The following is a 22,963-nucleotide window of genomic DNA, read 5'->3' as shown; positions in this document are numbered from 1 at the left end:
CTTTCTTTCAGCCACACCTAATACACAGCTGCTATCCATTGAGATTTGTTCCATAATCAAACCTGCCATTAATGCTCCTATGCTTTTCGCCTTGTGGAAAAGGAACAAGAACTTACTATGTATATGGGGGAAGGGGTGGAAATTGACAAACCCAGCATGGAAAAATGGAAAAGAGGTAAACTAGCCCTTGGGCCTTTATTTCTCTTTATTGAAATGATCCTTAAATAAAATTGGAGGACTAAACGCCCTTGTGATCATAACAGTTCTAGTGGTTCAATGTGCTTACACTCTTTGTATTTTAGTGCCTTTGATCTTAGCATTCCTCTGTAACAGAATGGCTGCCTTCCCACATAATGCCAAAACAGAAGCAAGCAAACCAGGTTCAATTTTGGTGGCTGTCCAAATACGTGAAACTGTAGTTCTATCACAAAAGCAATCTGAGATTTGTGACTCCAAACTGTAACCTGAAACTTCGGTTTGTAAGGAGTTTCACTGCCCAAACCTCAAATTTGAAGGCACCATCATGTCTTCCGAATTCTGCCACCACCATAACCTGGGTTTTGTGCTGTACCTGCTCCTGAAACCATAGAGGGAGTGGCTCTGACAAGCCCAGAAACGCGTCAGCTCTATGCCTGCCATGCGTTTCACTGACCGCCTCCTAGATCAGTTGCCACACCCTCTGGAGTCTCTGCACTCCTCTTGCTGTTGCCCAACAGGGACACCACATTGCCACGTCCCAAGCTTCAACGCATGTGAAGAGAGAGACCCATCTTGTGAGGGCTTTTCACTGCGTCTTGTGTTGCCTCCTTTCCTAATTCACACAAAAAGGGGATGGGATGACTAGATGGGCACACAGGAGAGTTATCCACTAAGCAAGGGCTGCAGAAGTATTTGCAGAAGCACATGGAGTCCCGATGGCACTAGGAACCCAGCATCTCGGTTGTTCCCCAACAAAGATCATACATGCCGGGGGAGAATACCTGAAGTTTGGGTAAAAAGATGGCCCCTGGGATTCTTGAGTGTTGATGCTCTATTTTTTGTACAAGTTTGTTGAGGAAGGGGAGGGGGCAGCCCCTTCCCCTTGGGTGCAAGCATGCACTCTCTGACATAACTCATGGAAGAACCCCTGCTAACTTGGCAAAGAGGCACCTTTTAATGTGGTGATTCTCTTTATTTAGCAGGGAGAGAGTAACCGGCCCTATCCACCCCCAGCACAGTACCTCCAATGACTGTTGCTGGTGTCTATTTTATGTTTCTTTTTAGACTGTGAGCCCTATGGGGACAGGGAGCCATCTTATTTATTTATTATTTCTCTGTGTAAACCACCCTGGGCCATTTTTGGAAGTGGGACATAGAAATTGAATTATTATTAATAATAATAACCACCACCACCACCACCATCCATCTGGAGTATTATTCAATCCAATCACAGGAGAGATTCTTCTTATGCTATGAGGACAGATAATACTCTGGAGCGGACCACTATCTCAGGGGAGTGAAAGGCCATGGAGACACATATGCAGGCCATAGAGATGTTGCTGCCCAGCCTGGTTGCTAGATCCCCACAAGCTGGGATGAGTAAAACAGCAATATCTTTCCCGGTCTTGGCGACTGGCAGACAGCAGGAAACAAAGAGCTCCCTCTGTCAGTCTGGTTATAGCACATATCATATTTTTCTTTGCCCACCACAGCCACTCCGCTTGGCAAGGATTGCTGAAAACAGCAGCTCCCCTCACCCAGGATTCCCTGCAGTGGCCGATCTACATACACCGGAATGCCGGTCCCAGCCTAGGAATATTGAACATGTTCTAGGAGACATCCTGGTGTCACCCAACTCTGGCCACCTAGAGGTGCCCAGACATACAGAGCACCGTGGACTCCTTAGGAGTCTGAAAGGGTTGAGTGGAGAGGGGGAGGTGCAGAATGTGAGTTCTATTATTAAACAGAGATGCCAGGAGGCCCACATCAGTGGGGCCCCCTATAGTTGGAAGGGGTATCCCATGAGATTGTAGTCTAATGGAGACCTGAAGCTCAGAGCCTCTCGTCCTCCCCAGTAGACTGGCCAGCAAACCAACACTGTGGCAGGAGTGTGTTGGGGCATTTTGAATTGCTTGATCTGGGTCTAAGAGTCCAAGAGCATCCTTTGTCATGGTGGACCAAAGACCAGGATCTCTTGCCTGCCCTCATAGACATATTCCCTCCTAGGAAGTCATTATGATCCCTTCCCAGGGCAACAGAACACAAATGCCCCCTCACCACCCCCTGATACCAGTAGTTCTGCTTCTTATAATTGTATAGGCCACATTTAGTTATAGTCTGTATCAATGCTGGTGTGTGTGTTTAAACTATGTTTGAGAGACCTGTACTAAAAGCAGATAACACAAAGCTCTCCCTAGCTTTATTTAATCAACATTATGTATCTAGTATGTTGGCTTTTCAAAGGGCCCTAATAAATGATCCTGTGTCAGATGTATGTTGTATATCTGGGAGACCTCAAGGGAATAAAGAGTCTACATTGAACAGAAACTGAAAACTGAGATCCTGGTATCAATGAAGAAAATAAACCCACTATTTATGTACAACTGGCCACTTGATGGGCAGATGGAGAGAAGGTGAGTCTCCCTGCATTGTGTCTCAAACCTCAAACTGTAATCCTTTTCTTTGAGCTGAGACAGACTAAAGAAATCCCCACTGTGTTAGGCCTCAGGGATTTTTGCAGACTGTGGCTTTTCTGCAGACTGCTTTGATTTTGTGAATGGTACAGGCGTTCCTTTGATAGGAATGCCAGTGTGTGACCATATTGTAGTTTTTACCAAAACCAATAATTGGAATGTGCAGATTGGTAGCTCTGGTATCCTGTTCCGATGATGGTTTGTTATAAAGTTCATAATAAGTGGGTTGTGCCAATGCATAGTGCCATACCTGGGATGTAGAACTGAGCCTGAGGATCTGAAGTGACAACTGTACAACACACTGAGGGGAAGAAAGAAACAGGGAAGTGGTGGCACAGCAACATCAGTGGCCCCATCAGTGTTGCATCTAGAAAGTAACATGAGGAGAGCAGTTTGCCTCCACATGCTAATGCTAAGAATCTTATACCAGGTCCTACAGAAACTTTAGCAAAGTGGTTGATAGGACTGGGCTCTAAATCACAACTATTACCTATGAATGTGTTCATATATTCACATTAAAAATTTGATACTGACTTATGGACCTCATAGCCTCTTTATTTACTCCTCCCTAGACTAACACCTCCTTTACTGATAAATCCCACTGAATACAGTAGCATTTGCTTCCAGGTATGTGTGCCTAGGATCGCCGCCACACAGTGTAATTCTAAGCATGTTTACTCAGAACTAAGCCCCACTACACTGAGTAGGACTTACTCCCTTGTTTGCATGCTTAGGATCTCAGCCTTAGAGTATGAAAGCAGACTACTTCATCTCTAACCTGGTGTCAAATTCCATGGCCATACACTTGCATTGTCAAAATCTAATTACTTGAATTCATGAACCAGCTAATGACCCCAGCTAATAGGGTCATATTCTCTTGAGTAACTGTGGAAAAGTGATTCTTTAGCATTTGTGGACCTTTGACCAAATGAATCGGACACAAACTTTTTAAAAAAATGTGCGCCACTGTAACAGAGTTACAGTTTTTATTACTGAATTTTGTATCAATCAGATTACTTAAATTTTGCCTTTTCTGTAAAGCTGTTGTTCAAATCTTGTTTATTATGGTCACACATGTATGGCAAAAGGACAGTTTGTATATGCCATGGTGCACTGGTAACAAATCTTACAATGACTTAAAAAATGTAAAATTAATGTAAAATTCATTTTTAATGGAGAGCTGGTCTTGTGGTAGTAAGCATGAATTGTACCCTTTTTAAAGCAGCGTCCATCTTGGTTTGCATTTGAATGGAAGACTCCATGTAAGTGCTGTAAGATATTTCCATTAGGGAACAGGGCCCTAGCTCAGTGGAAAAGAATCTACATGCTCGCGTGCAGAAGGTCCCAGGTTCACTCCCTGTCATCTCTAGGTAGAGATGGGAGAGACCAGTAGCAGCTGGTGGGCATTGGAGCGGGCGGGGGGGGGCACAGGGGAGAACCTGGTCACTGAGGCAGAAGCTTAACCCTCCTTTCCTCCACACCAATGGGCTTTCCTTCCTTTCCTCCACACCCAAGCCTCCCAGCATTGAGGAAAACAGAAAGAGCAGAAAAGCAGGGAAAAAGTAGAAAACAAACTTGGGGGGCAGGGGGGAGACAGAAAGCAAAAAAGCCGGGGCAAAAAGCAGGGAGAAAGGTAGAAAGCAGAAAGAGGGGCAGAAGTGAGAAAGCAGGGATTGCATCCTCCCTCCACCAAACAAGCTAGTAAAAGCCCAGACTTACCAGCAGCCAGGGAATCCTCTAGAGCAGGGAGCTTCCTCCAGCCCCTCCTCCCCAGCCTGAAACATCCTCTTTTGATCTTACTGGCTAGAACAGCTGCTACTCAAGCTGCTCCAGTCAATCTGATTCTCAGGGGGCTCCTCCTGGCACTGCCCCCAGGAAAAAGGGGGAAATGTATTAAAAATATACTCCCTGAAGCAACCAGGAAGAGACTACTGCCTGCAACCATGGAAAGCTGCTGCCAGTCCATGTGGGGAAATATTGAGATAAATTGATTAATGGTCTGACTCAGTATAAGGTAGCTTCCTATGTTCCTAGGACTATAGTCTTAAACGGTAAATAAATTGAGCTTACTTCCAATACCTGAAAGTAAGCTCAGAGCCAATAGCCAATATTTAGTGAATACTCCCCCTCCCCAATTGAAGTGTTACATTTGTTCCTGAGATGAATTTTATCTGTTATAGTTAGTAATTTTTTTCTTTTGTACTTTTCTGCAAAAAATAAAAATTATAATAAAGAGAAGTTTACAATTGGGCACTCTAGTCTGAAACATATCATGTCACAACAAGGCCGCTTTCTGACATAACACGAAACCGGAGGCAAACGTGGCAGAGGTTTGAGTCCAAGTGCGTGAAGCCACAGTTTCATCACCCAACTGTGGCTCTGTTTTCACTTCCAAACCTCAATTTGAACCTTTGGTTTGTTTTGATACCAAAACCTCAGGTTCCAAAGGGCCATTGTTTCGTCCAAAGTCTGCTATGGCCATAACCTGGGTTTTGTGCTGTAGCTGCACAGAGCAGCCCAGAAATGGGTCAGCTTTATGCTTCCTGCATTTCTTGCTGTCCGCCTCTCACGGCTGGTGCCCCACCCTCCACCGTCTCTGCACTCCTCCTGCTGGTGCTTGGCAACAGAGATCCCATGTCCCTAGAGCTCATTCATTTAAAGGGAAACTCTTGTTATTAATAACATAAATATAATAATTGGTGAGGGGTCATACTTGTGGATGTATCATGTATCAGAGTGCAGCTAAGAAATTGACAACAAGAGCATAGCTGGGAGTGCAGCGGTTTGCTTGTTTGTTTTTATTATTAATAATAATAATAATAAAAACTTTATTTGTTAGCATAACAAATTGTTTGCACACCATTATGCATATAATCCACCCCCAAATCCGGATGAGGGTTAATAATCCCTTTTACTCCCACATAATCTAACAGACCACCACCTCCTTGGCAGGTTTTCTATTTCTGATGTATTTAAAGAAGTTTTTGTTATTCTCATTGATGTTTTTAGCTAAATGTCCCTCAAACTCTCTCTTCGCATCCCTTATTGTCTCCTTACATTTATTTTGCCAGCGTTTCTGTTCCTTTTTGTTCTCTTCATTTGGGCAGATCTTCCAATTTCTGAAGGAATTATTCTTCCCCTTTACCTTTTATAGCTTCCTTGACTTTACTTTTAGCCATGCTGGCATACTCCTGGACTTTGTAACATCCTCCTTGACTTTACTTTTAGCCATGCTGGCATCCTCCTGGACTTAGTGGTACCTTTCCTTCTTTTTGGTATAAATTCTAACTGGGCTTCTATTGTTGTGGTTTTAAATAAACTCCAATTATTCTGGAGCAAAGTGTCTCTCCTGATTATCCTTTTCAGTTTTCTTTTCACCAAACTCCTCATTTTAGAGAAGTTTCCTCTTCTGAGGTTCAAAGTGTCTGTGTTAGATATCCTTGGCGATTCTTTCCTCACATATATGCTGAATTTGATCACACTATGGTAATTGTTCCCTAAAAGTTCCAAGACACTGATCATGAGTGAAGCTTTGAGAGGAGAAGGCATGAAAAGCACAATCAGGGATGGTCTTACATCATGACATGCACAGTAGCAGATCAGCCCAAGTGTTGACTGACACACAGCATAGTTATTCTTTGACAGATAGCTCAAGTGAAAGTATTAAAATGCGTCACATTCAGAGTATGTACAGTGACTCTGCTGTTCTTTGCTGTGCCCAAGGCTGGTTGAACTGGGAGTGGGAAAGAATGCCTGTCACATACCTTTTCATTTAAATTTGTCTTGTTATCCTTCGTTGCCTTCATACTCATCTTTGCATTTATTTGTCTGTTTGTAAGACATTTGAGTTGCTTCTCTATTAAAAAGACCCAAAGTGATATTAAACATTTTACAACAAAACAGTTCATTAAAAATAAACCCAAAACCCACACAACTGCTCCTGCAAAGAAACAAAAGCAGCTAGAAATATCCTTTAAAAACAAAAACACAAACTGCCCACAATATGCTTTAAAATATCTTCCTAAATAAAAAATATTTTATTTTTAAATAAGCAGTAACATAAATGAGGCCTGGCAAATTGTTCTGGGTGGTGCGATCCATAGACTGGGTGCTACAACCAAGAAAACTTTCTTTTGTACCCTATGTTTGATCTTTGATTGAAATAAACATTGTTTATTTATTCTTTTGTACCCTCACAGGGGCCACATCAGTAAATAATGGAACCAAGAGCAGGACCTCACCTGCTAATCTGAGATAATGGGCAGGTAGTGCTGGAAGAAGCAGCTATCCCAGGGATAAACTGGAATGGGCCGTTTAGGCCATTTGCTGTTCATATGCACTTCCTCCTATTTGAATTGTGGGCTATTTTTTAAAATGCCATGCACAGGGGCGTAGCAAGGTTGGAGTGGGCCCAGAGACAGGATTTTAAAATGCCCCTCCCCTCACTGAAGCTCAGCTCATGAAGTAAAGAAATCTTAAATGATGTTGAATAGTGGTAACAAAAAGCATAGTAAAATTTACACACACACACACATCCTATGTGCCACAATAGAACATCATCCTAAATTATTTTTATAAAGGTTTTGTAAATTGTGGACGATGCAAGTCATCTAATGGTACTAGAGAAAGACATGCTGTTCTGGTAGCTCCAGGTCACACATCAATTTCGGAGGATGAATACAACTCCAGGTCACACATCAATTTCGGAGGATGAATACAACTGAAGAAACCCTGGGCGGATGCATGGCTGGGGGAGTCAGTCATGTGACTTGCCTGGGGGGGGGCCAAGGCAGTGGGCCCCCAGACAATTGTCTCCCCTTGCCCTATCATAGTTATGCCCCTGGCCATGCATACACAATTATACTTATGCACCCGGCTCTGGTGCCATATGAAAAAAAAGCAAAACAAAAGCAAAAGGACAGGAATGAACACAAGATGGCTTGACATCCCCCTTCAGAACACTACCCTTCAGAAATAAGTGGGTTATTGCAAGGAATTTTCTGATACTGTTACTGAGAAGGCCCTTTTTTCATGGCCATGCACCGACACAAAAGCTGTCTTCAGATATTTTATATAAAAAAGCAGGGACACTGTACTTACCTATAGCATTCTGAGAGTGTGCCCCAAAAGCCCTGCCCCCATGCTGATGCACTCAGAAGTCCCACCTGTCCACTGTCCATGCTTACAGCATTTGTGTCAAGAGAAAAATACTGTAACCATGGGCAGTAGGTGGATGAGGGTTTCTGAGCATATCAGTGCAGAGGTGGGGCTTGTGGGCGTGCTCTTGGGATGCTTTATGCAAGTACAAATTCCCTTTTTTAATGTTAAAGAGGACTTTTTAAAGAGGGCTAAAGAAAGCAGGCCCTCTGATATTAATTTGAATTTGTGGAATGGAACATATGTGAGAAGGCATATCTTAAGCTAATGAGGTTCTTATACTAACGAGGTACTAGGCCATTTAGGACCTTAAAGGTAAGAGCCTGCACCTGGAAATGAATAGGTAACCCTTGAAGATGGTATATAATACTGGAGATATCTGCTCCATCCTGCCAGCCCTAGTCAGTACCCTGGGAGAGGTATTTTGGACCAAATGAAGTCCAAACTTATAAAAAAGCAGTCCCACACACAGCATGTTATGTAATCCAGTCTAGAGGTTACCAAAGCATGAATGACTACACCATGACATGTCATGAGATTGGCATGTTAGTCATTGGAATATACACACAAACAAACACACACACACACACACATACATATACATGTCATTGGGAGTACCCAAGGCCTTGGATGCACCTAAAGTAGCTCTTTTTTTAATTCCACCCAAAGCTTTGTGAAAGGATATTTTAGAAGGATGAGAATTTGAAGTTTGTTGTTTGGGAGATGGCTTGTTGCTCTATAAGGAACTAAAGAACCAATCTTGACTACTTCTTTTCTGTACCAGGCTCTTTTCGCTATTATATTGATACTCCTCCTCCCATTGTTGAATTGCACTGAGGAAAGCCAATGAGCAAAGTTGGTTTTAAAGATCAAATTGGTCCATGCTGAGATGGGGTACCAAGGGTTGCTCTCCAACCTGCTGCAGCCTCTGTCACCTGGTGCGCCTCCTCCCACTCCCTGGATTTAAAAAAGAAGAGAGGGATCCAGCGGGGGAGGGGATGGGAAGCATGGAGGAAAAGAGAATGTGGCCTAAGGTATTTTTCTATTAAATTCAAATTAGGGATGTCCTAATATGTCCCATACCTTTCCTGTGATGCCTGAAAGGTATAGTTGTTGCCATCATCATCTTCTTCTTCTTCTTCTTCATCTTCATGACTTCCTGACTCTGTGAATTTTCTGCTACATATTGAAAAACCTTAAATTCACAATACAAAAAGGGAAACATAATGGAACTTTGAAACTGAGTCTGCACACTTGCAGGAGAGTGTGCAGAGGAGACATGATAGAGATGTATAAAGTTATGCATGGAGTAGAGAGAGTGGACAGAGAGACATTCTTCTGCCTCTCACACAATACTAGAACCAGAGATCATCCCATTAAACTGATTGCCAAGAAATCTAGGACCAACAAAAGGAAGTATTTTTTCACACACTGCATAATTAATCTATTGTATTCTCTGCCACGGGAAGTGGTGATGGCCATTAGCTTGGATGGCTTTAAAAGGGGCTTTGACAAATTCAGGGAGAACAGGTCTATCAGTGGCTACTTGTCTGGTGGCTATAGGCCACCTCCAGCCTCAGAGGCAAGATCCCACTAAATTCCAGTTGCAGGGGAGCAACTGCAAGAGAGAGGGCAAGATGCTTCTAAGATGGTGAGATGCCTTCACCTCTTGCCTGTGGGCTTCTCAGAGGCATCTGATGGGCCACTATGTGAAACAGGATGCTGGACTAGATAGGCCTTCGGCCCCATCCAGCAGAGCTGTTCTCATGTTTCTATGGGGGGAAAGATTTGGTAGCCTCTAGTCACACACAGGGTGAGATGGCTACTAAATATTTCTGATTTGGTGTTGCTTCTTAATGCTAAAACATGTCACAAAATCCTTTCTTTCTCTCCCAAAGCACTACTGTGAGGAAGAAGCAGTCCTCTGACTTTAATAATTCAGGAATTCTCCATTTATGGTGGCTCCCATATTAGAACAGACACCAGGTGCACCTCCCTGAGGAATGTGCTCCATAGACTGAAAAGCTCTTTCCTCATCCCCCAGTTGATATCATTGCATGGGCAGGCTGATGTAAAAGCAGACACTCACTCAAGTCTCAAGCAATGTAGAGCTTAAAAGGTTGACACAACATTTTGAGTTGTGCTTGGAAATCTAAGCATTAAGTTTGTCAATAGTATGTAGTCACTCTGTGTGATCACTGACATCCCTGAGTGAGCTTGACAAAAAATCCTACTTGTAGTCACTTTCTCAGTGTGAGGCTACATTTGCACTTAACGTGAAAATTGAGATTGCCAGAGCAGTGGTTAATTTTTCAAACTGTGAATCACATCGCAGACGTTCATCCAACTGCAGTCCAGCAACTTCCATTTTCAAAGCAAGGAAGTAGTGATGTGCACGGTCCGGAGAAGTCCGGACCGGCACCGAAGGGGGGCCTTGTTTTTAGGGCGGGGAGGGCTTGCTTAGCCCTCCCGCCTCCTTGCCCCCGCCAGCGCCCGTATTTTCTAGTATAGGGGTGCTGGAAACCAGCCGCCCCCCCCCCCCGCCGCCGCCGCAGCAAAAGAGCCCCCAATGCCAGCCCTCCCTCCCTCCCAGCTAGCTGCCCGCCCGCCCGCCCGCTCGCTCACCGCTCACCGGATAGGAAACGAGAGGAGCTCCGGCACAGAGCTCCTCTCGTTTGGAAGGCCTCCGGCAGAATGGTGTTTTGCGCGCGCGCGCATGCGCACGCCGCAAAGCACGCCATTCGCCGGAGGCCCGGTCTACCCGCCGGGAAAGGGCCGGGTAGACCGGGCCTCCGATCGCCGGAGGCCCGGTCTACCCAGCGATCGGAGGCCCGGTCTACCCGGCCCTTTCCCGGCGGGTAGACCGGGCCTCCGGCGAACGGCGTGCTTTGCGGCGCGCGCATGTGCGCGCGCGCAAAACACCATTCTGCCGGAGGCCTTCCAAACGAGAGGAGCTCTGTGCCGGAGCTCCTCTCGTTTCCTATCCGGTGAGCGGTGAGCGAGCGGGCGGGCGGGCAGCTAGCTGGGAGGGAGGGAGGGCTGGCATTGGGGGCTCTTTTGCTGCGGCGGTGGCGGGGGGGGGCGGCTGGTTTCCAGCGCCCCTATACTAGAAAATACGGGCGCTGGCGGGGGCAAGGAGGCGGGAGGGCTAAGCAAGCCCTCCCCGCCCTTAAAGGCATACCCCCCCACCCGGACCCGGACCAGGCAGGGCCGGACCGGTCCGGCAGTTCGGCCATTCTTTGGAATGGCCGCCGGACCGGTTCGGGCACACCACTACAAGGAAGCTCCTCCCTCTTCCTGATCCACCGACTCCACATCCCAGCAAGTTTCATAGCGCTTGCGTCACCAGAATGTGGGGACTTCGGGGGGGGGCGGGCATTGGCCATGATCTTCAAGGGGGTGTGGCAAGCACAATTGTGCCTTTTTGGAATGGTCTGCCCACCCTCAGCAGGGAAAGTGCATTTAAATCCCTTTAAATGCCACGCCAATAAATCCCTTCTTCTGTTAGCGATTGAACAGCCACCCTTGTAAGAGCCCCACAGCAAAACTGTCTCACACAAGCACAATTTCTGGCAGGGGATCTTAGGGCGCACTCTTTCCTGTTACTCAGGAAAGGGAAGGGAATATGATGGGGTGATGGGCCATACTACTGGGGTGGACCTTAGGCTCACCAGTCTTTGGTCTTCCATCGGACTGCATGCTCATAGGTTCAGCTAACCCAACAAAGATGGATCTTTATTCTCATTCAAATTTCCTGGGTTTGGACTGGCATTGTGCCGTATGCAGATCTGCCGCCGCTCGGAATCACGGGAGAGGGAAGCCCCAATTTCCAGCTACCCCAGAAGAGTGGGTTCACTGTTCTGGTCAAAAACAAAGATGGACATCTTCAAATGGGTGGACTGGCTGGCAGAGGGCATGCCTTGACTGCTTTTTAGTGTCACTCACCAAGACAGAGAGAGCTGTGCCAGGGTACCTGTCCCCACAGCTTGCTTGTATAGAGCAACCTGGCTGGGTGGCATCTGGTGTCTGATCCACATGCATGTCTCCATGGCCTACAAAACACAATCTAGCAGATCCAATAAACATAACAAAACAAGGAACAAGAAATGAGTATAAATATAAACTGTACTGGAACTAATGAACTCATTTGAACATGATAATAATAATAATAATATTATATAATAATAATATAAATAAATAATATGTGGAAGAATACTAACAAAACATAAAATGCACAGAACAACAATGAATCAAATGCGAGAACTGTATAGTCTGTAATAACTGTGAAGAGTACCAAAAGAACTGGATGTAAAGACAACAGGACCCCGATCATGATGCTGTTTCAAGATCCTTTCTCAAGTATTGTGAGAGAGTGGTCATAAGAACAGCCCTGCTGGCCCAAGGCCCAACTAGTCCAGCATCCTGTTTCACACAGTGGCCCACCAGATGCTGCTGGAAGCCACAGGCAGGAGTTGAGGGCATTCTATCTCTCCTGCTGTTACTCCCCTGCAACTGGTACTCAGAGGCATCCTGCCCTTGAGGCTGGAGGTGGCCTATAGCCCTCCGACATATGGTCATAAGCATGAGTTTATGAACACACATATTGATCGCTTCATTTTTGGAGAGAACTAAGCCCATAGTACCCATAGTGCCCACAGACACAATCCTAGGCGAGTCTGAGCTGCCCTCTCTATGATTACAGTTCCAGAAACTGCATGAAACCACAGTTATGGCAACGTCTGCATTAGGACGTAATACTACTGCCGCAAAACCTTAGTTTGCAGTGGCATAACTCAGTACAAACCGAGGGTTCAAACTGGAGTTTGGCAAGGCAAATCAAGTTTTTCACTTTTGCTTAAATATTGTGGTTGCACACATTCGGACATTCACAAATTAAAACCTCTGCCCCATTTTAACTGCGGTTTTGCATTACGTGCGAATGCGGCCTCAATCACGGATTCCTAACCTTGAATTCCCGGATGTTGCTAGACTGCAACTCCCATTGTCTCTTTTATACATTGTGGCTGGGGATGACAACAGCTCTTTTAGTCATTGTGAATGGGGATGATGATTACTCTAAATTACTATGCCTTAGAACAGTTGGTTATGAAACTGACCAGAGGGGAGGTGACCCTTAATTTGAAGTGGTGCCCAGAACATGTTGTGAAATGTGAACCAGTTGGGAACAGTGATCACAGTGCTACAAAATTCAAAATATATATTAGTGAATAATTGCCAACGGTCATATTTGACTTCAAAAGGGGAAACTTCTCAAAAGGAAGCAATTATTTAAAAAGAAGTTAAAAGAAAAAGTAAAGAGTACCAACACTGTCCATAACACTTGAAGATTATTTATAACTACAATAATGGAAGTTCATCTTCAGCCAGCGTGGTGTAGTGGTTAGAGTGCTGGACTAGGACCGGGGAGACCCGAGTTCAAATCCCCATTCAGCCATAATACTAGCTGGGTGACTCTGGGCCAGTCACTTCTCTCTCAGCCTAGCCTGCTTCACAGGGTTGTTGTGAAAGATAAACTTAAGTATATGGTACACCGCTCTGGGCTCCTTGGAGGAAGAGCAGGATATAAATGTTGTAATAATAATAATAATTAATAATAATAATAATAATAATAATAATAATAATAATAATGTGTACCACAGATTAGAAGAGGTATAATTGAATTCAAAAGGATGCCAGCATGATTAACTAATAGAGTTAACTAACAGAATCAAGCAAGTTATAAAAGACAAGAAGGCTTCCTTCAGAAAATGAAATCTTGTCAAAATGAAAACTAAAAGGACCAAACATTCTAGAAAAGAAGTGTAAGTTAATGGTTAGGCGAGACATTGAGTGATTGAGTCTCCATCAAGAGTCTATCAGCTCATGTGATAAGGATAGGAATGTGGCAAGAATCACGAAATGATGTCCGAATACACTGTTGGCACATTCTTTAATGGCATAAGAGGGCATTGGAACATTTGTAGAGGGGCAATTTGGATGCACACATAGCCTGTCATGTGATTATAGGACATCCCATTTGCACACTGGGACACCCTATAGAGTTGTCTCTATAGTCAGGGAGGGTGCATTGTTGATGTGCCCCTGCCCTCAATACAGGAGGACTTGGGTGATCACGGGGGTTCCGTTCTCAGCTAGTGCCATGGATACTGAAACTGCGAATACCAAGGCATTGGGGAATGGAAATCAGGGGTTTAGGTTCTGGAATATTTCAAAAATTGCTTAAAATGGCCCTAAAAATAGTGAAAAAGTGCCCTACTGTGCTCCATAGGTCTCCTGCATTCCAGCAATGCGCCCCACCCAAAGCTCAAGAATCGATTTTTAAAGCAAAAAACTGATATTCCCATACCAGTTTTTTGTCAGATTGAGCCATAAAATGGCTCCCGATCTCTCCTGAACATAAAATGGCAGCCAGAAATCAACTCTGCAGTAATTTTCGGCTGCCTCCAATCTGCAGATATGTGGATTTAACCATTTTTTCTGCTGGTTTTTCTTGCTTATACCAATGTCGGATGCCAATTTTGGATGATGCATTTTTGGAGGCAGTTTTGGATGATGCAGAATATCTAGACCCATTTCAAACTGGCCTCTGTGTGGGCTATGGGGGTTGAGACTGCATTGGTCAGCCTGATGGATGATCTCCAACTGGCTATCGACAGAGGGAACATGACTCTGCTGATCCTTTTGGATCTCTCTGCGGCTTTTGATACAATTGACCATGGTATCCTTCTGGACTGCCTGAGGGAAGTGGCACTGTTTTACAGTGGTTCCACTCCTACCTCTCTGGCAGATTCCAGATGGTGGTCTCTTGGAGACTATTGTTCTGTTAAGTGAGAACTGAAGTGTGGAATTCCACAAGGCTCCATACTGTCTCCAATGCTCTTTAAGATCTACAAGAAACCGCTGAGAGAGATAATCAGGTTTGGTGCTGGGTGTTATCAATATGCTGGTGACACCCAGATCTACTTCTCCAATCTGACCTCATCAGGAAATGGTATATCTTCCCTAAATGTCTGCCTGGAGGCAGTAATGGGCTGGATGAGAGATAATAAACTGAAGTTGAATCCAAATAAGATGGTGATACTGACTGTGGGGGGACAGGACACAAGAGATGGTTTAGATCTGCCTGTTCTGGATGGGGTTACACTCCCTGTGAAAGATCAGGTTCATAGCTTGGGAGTGCTCCTTGACCCCTAAGCATTCCTTGGTTTCTCAGGTTGAGATGATGGCCAGGAGTGCTTTTTATAAGCTTCGGCTGATAGTTCAGCTACATCCATTTCTAGAGGTGAATGACCTTAAAACAGTGGTACATATGCTGGTATCCTCCAGGCTTGACTACTGCAATGCACTCTACGTGGGGCTGCCTTTGTACGTTGTCTGGAAACTACAACTGGTACAGAATGCGGCAGCCAGATTGGTCTCTGGGACAACATAAAGGGACCACATAACACCAGTTTTGAAAGAACTGCACTGGCTGCCGATATGTTTCCAGGTGAAATACAAAGTGCTGGTTCTTACCTATAAAGCCCTTAATGGCTTAGGTCCAGGCTATTTAAGAGAGTGCCTTCTTTGTCATAAACCCTGCTGCCTGTTACAATCCTCTGGAGAGGTCCAGTTACGGATGCCACTGGCTTGTTTGGTGGTGACCCATAACTGGGTTTTCTCTGTGGCTAACCCAGGGCTTTGGAATATGTTCCCTATTGAAATAAGAGCATCTCTTTCTCTGTTTGTTTTCAGGAAGAGCCTCAAGACTCTCCTGTTTTCGCAGGCTTTTAATTAGAATTAATTTTAATAATTTTAAAACTTGTTTTAATATCTGCTTTATTCTATTGTCTTTTTATGTATTTTAATTTGTAACTTTTAAATATTTTAAATTTTGTACACTGCCTAGAGATATACATATCAGGTGGTATAGAAATATGATAAATAAATAAATGTGTTAATCTGAACTGGCCCTTTAAGAAGCATCTTTTTAAAAATGTTGGCTGAACAGAAGATTCATTGAAATTAATAGGACAAGTTAGTCATGACTAACAGGAGAACAATCTCTCACAGAACACTACTTCCCCAATCTTCAGAGCAACCCAGTGGGGCTGTTAATTAGTATAATGGAAAACTATGGGAGATCCTAATTTTAGTTCCCTTGCAAAACAGCTAGGTTGACTCTTATCCTTAAGAACTTTGAGCACTCTTGTCCATTTTTTGAAGCATTTACAATAGATGTCTGTACAGTCTTTCCATAATTTGTGCCATAGATGGAGCACTTAATGTCTAAGTTAAACATTAAAACACTTAATGTTCCCCCCCCCTCATGTTTTACCAAAATCTACTTTCTTAGATATTTAGCTTCTTGTCCTGTTTCTAAGGGATAAAGCATTTTTCTTTTTTCTCTTGCATCGCTTTCATTGGTTGAAAATTGTCACCATATCCCCACTTCAGCCTTCTTTTTCGTGGCTATGTCTAACTTATCTTTTGACCTTTTCTTATATGACATTATCTACATTCTGGATGGGCCTTGCATACCTTGAAATTCATTTGTCTGGATCTACTTTCCAGGATAAGGTTAAAAAGTGCTAAGCACCCTCCTGAATCACCCCTCTTTGAATTGCTTCATTGATTCTGTTGTAACTGTGTCTTCCAAATGTTTAATGACAAAATAGACCTGTTGGACTCTAAATATCAGTACAGATGTCAGGAAAACTCTAAATTTCACACTAAAATAGTGCAAGGTGGCTGTTCAGGACACAGATTAGTGAGAAAAGGCTAATACCTGACAGAAAAACCACTTTTCTGGTACCAAAAAGTGGTACCTTCCTTTCGGGGCTAACTGAGAAAAAGGTGCCTTTTAAACATGGAGACTTGTTATTTTTTTTGGCAGGGGAGAACAACTGTCCTTATCCAGCTCCTTATATTTCCTTTTAAATTGTGTTCTCTTGTGGGACAGAGAATCATATTATTTATTATTTATTATTTCAATGCAAAATGCTTTGAGTACTTTTGCTGAAAAGTCATATATAACATTTTGTAGTAGTATTATAATTGGCACTTGAACCACGTGATGGCATAAAATCCTTTCCCCTTCGCCAACCTGTAAGAAAGAAAGAAATTTCTTTCTTACAGGTTTTAGAACATTGTGCTCTTAGATCAGTAACTTCTACTTGATGTCTTTGAAATAAGAAAGATAGGCCATATTTTGTAGCGTTACTGCACAGAAAGTTCTGTCCCATTAAGAAACATAGCAGCAGCAACAACAACATTCATATAGGACTAGAATGTTCAAAATGCTTCACTTAACATTATCACAGTAAGGTATATTGCTCCATTTATCCAATGGAATTTAAATTTATTCCAACCCTTGATGCACACTCACTAAGATTTGTGAATTTTCAGAATATCTTAAAAGGGTACTGTTGGACCAATGCATTGCATCCTTTTTTGATTTTGTACTACCTAAAAAAACAAATCCTCTTCCCCACCTGCTAAACATTTTTGAAAAGTGATTCTCAATGTTAGATGATGCCACATACATCCTCTTTCAGCAACAGCATAATACCAGGGTTTAAATTACTATTGAATAAGCAGCAACGAAATATCTATGAAAATAATCAGTGGTTCCAAAAACCACAGCAACAACACAGGCAGAGTTGTCCTTAATCAGCAAAGACCATTTGTAGAATAAGAGCTATGAGTCAGACTCACTCTCTTTCTGTCTCTTTGCATACTATTTCTTTGCTGAGTCTAGGGGAGGGCAGGTGGTGTGGGAAGTACATTGCTGCTTAGAATGGGGTTTTTTTCAAAGGCGACATCACTGAAATCATGTGATGTCAAGAACCAATTGAAAGAGGCTGTGGAAAGGGGAACAGTTAAATTTGTAATATTGGTTGTGTGAAACACTTCTTTGGGCCTCATAAACAACCACAGAACCACAAGTTGGGTACAGAGGCAGTCACACAAGAGTGGGTCCGGGATATTGGTCAGCAGGCAGGGCGAATCACTTTGACTGGAAACCACAAGAGTTTCGTAGGGTGGTAAGCATCATGAAACCACAAGTGATCCGCTATTTCTTTCTCTTTTTTTAACAAAACAGTTTCAGTGTTTGTGGGGGGGGGGGGAGAACTTTATTATCTAGTTTATTTTGCTTTGCAGACACAAGCATGCAAAGTGCAATGGCAGAGAGGAAGCTTGTTGCAATGACCATTCTTGATTTTTTACTTCCCAAGGTGAAAGAAATTACATATCACCCCCTTTTTAAAAAGAGAATAAGTTTTTAAAGAGGAAACCATGGCTTCAAACAGCATATTTGAGTCATTTCCTTCTTACCAGCAGTGCTTCGTGCGAGGTAAGTGCCACTCAAATGTTTAAATATACTTTTGACTCATTCATATTTAGGAAAATGCATGTTTGCACTTTTCAAGTAGCACATGTTTTCTTTCCATAATTATTTTCTCGGATTCTAACCAAATCTGAAATGTGAATGGATTACATTACTAGCTTGGTTCTCTTGAGTAACTGTACTGAGGATTCATTTGAGTTGTTCAAGTTGCCAGCACATACTCATCAATGTTCTGCCCTGCAAATGTGACTGTTGTAAATCATATAAATTGCATACAACAGCTGAGGCACAAAGCCCTAAAGGAGTGTTTAGCTGTGCTGGCAGAGTCATTGCTTTGGAGCTGAAATCATTTTCATAGCCAAGAACACACACTGCATGCATCACAGACTAAAATGAATATAGTACTAAACTCGGCCAATGAAAGCTATTCCTGTCCCATTTAAGTCTCAGTTCTGACAATGAAAGAAGTCTACGGCTGCAATCATATGCACATTGATCTGGGACTTACTACTTTTTAAATATCCGATATCAGCTTCTTAGGCTCCCTCACTTAAACAGATTTTTAAAAGGTCAGAACTTACTTCCAAGAGAGTTGAGTAAGTCACCAGGTGGACAGACAGAGGCAGACTAAATGGATATCTTGTTTTGGGTTTTGCTATGAAAGTTGTGCTGCTCTCTCTATGATTAGAAGTAATGTGTTTCAGGAAGAGGCAGAACAAGTCCTTGGAGGGGGAAACAGGCTAGAATAAAGCAGCTTGCAGAACTTAGTCATACTCTAATGCTGACAAAATTTTTAGACTGTCTCTGCCATTGTAGCAGCTCTTTTGAACAGATGTTTTAATCATGAGAAGTGCTTATTAGTAACCAAGTCAACTAGTGTAAGAAATGTGCTGGGGATTCAGGAAGCTTGATCCTCAATAATATAGGGAAATAATTTGACTTTTGTTTCCTGGAAAAGCATTCCAAAAATAGGTAGAGGCACATGCCTATTTACCTTCCAATAAATGGAATGTATTGCAATAATTGCACCATTATAATGTGTCCTCTTACTGATTGCATGATGCTGCTGGGGAGGAGCAGGGAGGGAGAGGCCTTTCTGAATTCTTCTACTCTGCCGTCTCAGGAGTGTCAGTACTCAGGAGTGTCATATTAATAAGCAAGCTGGGGAATCCGGAAGGGTCCCAAGCTGCTTTGTCACAAGTCAGTCTGCTGCTTTGCGCCCTTATGGACTGGAAAGCGGGTGAACTGTATAGGAGAAGAATGCGATAAAAGCTTTCTTTTATGGTGCAAATATAAACATTTTAAGCAACAGTTTACTGGCAATTTCAGTTTAGCTGAATTGAATCACTATGAATTGTGAGTCACACACTCTTTTAAATAATGTCCTTGAGTAGTAAGGATGGTGATCCAGTGAGAAACTGCTAAATACTCCCCGACTCATTTCCTTTGGGTCGCTAACAAGCAAAGGAAGCAATATGAGTAGAATAACAAGGGTTTTCCTGAATGTAGTTGGCCTCACTTTTTTTTTGTTCAGTTTGACCATCCAAATGTTTGTTTGCTCTTTTATCTACAGGACAGGAAGACTTTATTGAGGAAATTTTATTCATTTGTAATGCAATAAAGAGTGAACTCTGTAATGCTGTGTCTGAGGTGGCTGTGTATAACCAGCCTGTAGTTGAACTCGACAGGAAAAGGGCCATAAATGAGGAGATATATAAACAGAGTTTTTTAACGTTATGAATTTGGGCCTTAATTCATTGTTGACATCAACAGGTATAACAGTCTTTCTACACAATTATTTTGATACTTTCTCTGCATTCTTTGGTATGATAATCCAAACCAATTCTGTATTTCTGGATAAAGAATGCATACAAAATATACCTAACACAATGAACTAGAAATCTGTCTTGTGCAAGAACTGATAAAATTATGTATTGCCCAGATATGTTTTTCAACAATTCACATTGCATTTGGTTGCTCTTGGTCCTAGTGGATTGTATCTGTAGAATGTGCATGAAGATATTATTTTGCTCATTTTCATTTGCTCACATTTTCATATCTTGCTGCATCCCTTGTGAATTTCTTCTCTGCTGCTCCCTCTAATGAGCACTTGTAGTGGGCATGCTGATAAAGTTCCTCTTTGCTTTCTGTGGGTTCTTTCTCCTCTGAATGTCATTTTTGCAAGACAAAAATTCCCTGACAGCTGTAGAACTAGTCTTAGGCTCCCAGCAGATGTGGGCAGCTTAGACTGAGTTGTAGACCAGTTGGTTGCTAGATGACCTTTTGAATTAACAGCATGGAATGCACAGCAACCACTTGTCCATTACAGCTAGGGATTTCTAATCATGCAAATAGATGTGAGAAGAGATTATACTGGCTGCTAATGGCACAAAGATCGTTCATTCTGAAACTCAGCCTTGTTATGGTATTTCTCACTTTAATTCAAAGGGAACAGAGGCATGAAGGGAGCTTCATTCAAAGTGAATGGTCACAGGTTCTCCAATCATAACCTGTTTCCTTTCCTCCTGCTTAGATTCCCGATATTAGTTTTCCCATTCAAGCCAGTGAAGCAATTTAGCTTAAGTTAGACAAACATGCATTGATGGAGATGCAGAATATTATATAATATTTGTTTGTTGTAACAATCACTCAAATGGGTGGGTGGGGGGAACAATCAAATGCGGGGGGGAGTGAAGAAGCAATGGAGATAAATACGTACAGTAATTCTTAAGAAGTTTTAGGCCTCATCACCACATCTGTCTATCAATCATATTTGTACACTGCCCCAAACTTCCATCTCTGGGTGGTTTACAGCAACATAAAGCAAATTTAAAAAGAAATTAAAACCTTAAGACAATTTAAAACCATGTCTCGTTAAAAAGCTTGGGTGAATAAATGTGTCTTTAGAGATTTTCTTAAAGTTGTCAAAGATGGAGAGGCTCTTATTTCAACGGGGAGTGCATTTCAGAGTATCGAAGCAGCAACAGAGAAGGCCAGTCCCTGTGTAGCCACCAGACAAGCTGGTGGCAACTGCAGATGAACCTCCCCGGATCTCAATGGGTGATCGGGCTCATAGTGAAGAAGACTTTCTCTTAAAGACGTTCTTATGCCACAGAATAAAGTAGGAATGAAGTGGAAGAGATCTGAAATAGTAGATTGGATTGTACCACTGCAGATAGTTGGTGCATATTTTTCTAATATCCTGCTGTGTAAAACAGAAAACAAGCAGAAAGTGGGTTTGGTTAGAACCTTTCTCCATGATGTATTAGTCCTTTACTTGTAGGCCTAATTTTTTTAAAAATGTGGACTAGCATTCAGAAAATTGCCTTCTCATCTGAAATCTGAAGTGGTACAATCCAGGCTGCCATGTTGTGATTATACCACCTTATTCTGCTCTATATGTTGTCCAGATCTTAGTTCCAGAACTGGGCCTATTCTGAGAAATATGCTGTTTATTGACTATATTCATGAGGAAAATTTAATTGTGCATGTTCTGTAATCCCTTTTTTGCCGATTAATAGAAGCATATAGGGCCTAGATATAAAAGAGCTGAAGACTTTTCCAAAGGTTTCTTTTGTGTGTGTCTGCTTCCTCTTTTCAGTGAGCTTCAGACAATTTTGAAAGACTTGACTTGACAAATACCTAGGCTTTGGCGCAAGAAAAATAATCATTCTCTCGGTCAAATTGTTCTCTCCCTCCATTTCTCAGTAGTGTTTACACAGACCAGTCATTAGAAATGTCCAAAATAGTTTGGTTATTTTTCCCGCCAAAATTTATTACACTTTCTCTCTCAACTGAAATTATGACCTAAAGGGTGGGGAAAACAAGTTGTTTTCTACCATAGTTTTTGCTTTATCAGTTCATGCAGTCCTCTCAGACGGAAATCCATAATTCTTTTTCAGTGTGATACTCTGAAATTTTGGAAAAAAACCAGAGAGGAGTGGGGAAGCAAACACTGGTCCCACCCTCAGTGAAAACTGACAGGATCACAAAGCTTGTCATATTAATTGAATGTGGTACACCACAAAGGATATGACCCGTTTTCTATCACACCACACCAGGTCTTCTCTTACGCTACTAGGTAAAGAAACAAAGAATATATTGAACCTGCTGGTGGGCCCTAGGCTACCCTGATCCATTTGTTGACCAAGATAATTGTGAAAGCCACCCTTATTTTTATTAAAAAGTTTGTCAGGAATTTTTGGAAGAACCTTAAACAACCTGAACAAAAACACCCACACTGTTGTACTGCACTATACTGTGGCAAATGTCTACGTTTATAGCTATAAACATCCAGAATTCTTGGACATTCCTTAAGGTTTGAATTCCTTCTTTCTGTTCTGAACAACACAGCTTTAGGGTCATTATAAGGATAAAGATTTAAGCATTTTTATGTCTCATTGCTTTAAGTGGGACAGCACCATTACTTCGTTTTCTTGTACTGAAATCAATGTAATTTTAAAACACTTAATGTTGGCTGGACTATGCTCAAGTTTCTATGGCTGGTGTCAGGTCAAGGGATTCAGGTTATATGCTAGTACCAGGATATAATATGATTGTACATGATGCAGCAACTTAGTTGAAATGAAGTGTTTTCTGATTGTGTGGATGGTTTGTAGGCTTGTCCAGCCTGTTCAGGCAGCTAACTGGATGTGTGTGGATTGGGCGTGTTCCTATGATTCCACTGTTCTAACTTAGTTGAAACTAAGTGGGTCCATCTGATTCTGGTCAGTGCTTGAACAAGGAACCACCTATGAACCCTGTGTATGCTGCTTTGTGTGGA

The 22,963-nt window shown here is 42.6% G+C and overlaps 1 protein-coding gene and 1 long non-coding RNA gene across 4 annotated transcripts in view; one reads left to right on the top strand and one right to left on the bottom strand.

The window, feature by feature from the left end:
* Window positions 1-5,414: 5,414 nt before the first annotated feature.
* On the bottom strand, window positions 5,415-22,191 carry LOC128351141 (uncharacterized). Its single transcript, XR_008319603.1, has 5 exons — window positions 20,900-22,191; window positions 11,775-11,895; window positions 11,501-11,689; window positions 8,913-9,024; window positions 5,415-6,528 (listed from the first exon to the last, which is right to left on the bottom strand). It is a non-coding gene; the product is annotated as an uncharacterized LOC128351141 (long non-coding RNA).
* The window catches only part of RUNX1 (RUNX family transcription factor 1), a 284,318-nt gene continuing 276,103 nt past the window's right edge, over window positions 14,749-22,963 (top strand). For 2 of the 3 annotated variants that reach the window (XM_053310342.1, XM_053310338.1), the window contains exons 1-2: window positions 17,640-17,875; window positions 18,068-18,186. In XM_053310342.1, coding sequence (XP_053166317.1) covers window positions 18,129-18,186 — 58 coding nt within the window. In that variant the 5' untranslated portion in view covers window positions 17,640-17,875; window positions 18,068-18,128. Of the gene's footprint in view, window positions 14,842-17,639; window positions 17,876-18,067; window positions 18,187-22,963 lie in introns of those variants that run through there. The other variant, XM_053310339.1, reaches the window with a different exon arrangement.

This window comes from Hemicordylus capensis, chromosome 3 (genome assembly GCF_027244095.1).
Source record: "Hemicordylus capensis ecotype Gifberg chromosome 3, rHemCap1.1.pri, whole genome shotgun sequence".
Classification (NCBI taxonomy): Eukaryota; Metazoa; Chordata; class Lepidosauria; order Squamata; family Cordylidae; genus Hemicordylus; species Hemicordylus capensis.
Note: the sequence above shows the minus strand (reverse complement) of the source record. Positions and strands in the feature narration are given on the sequence as shown.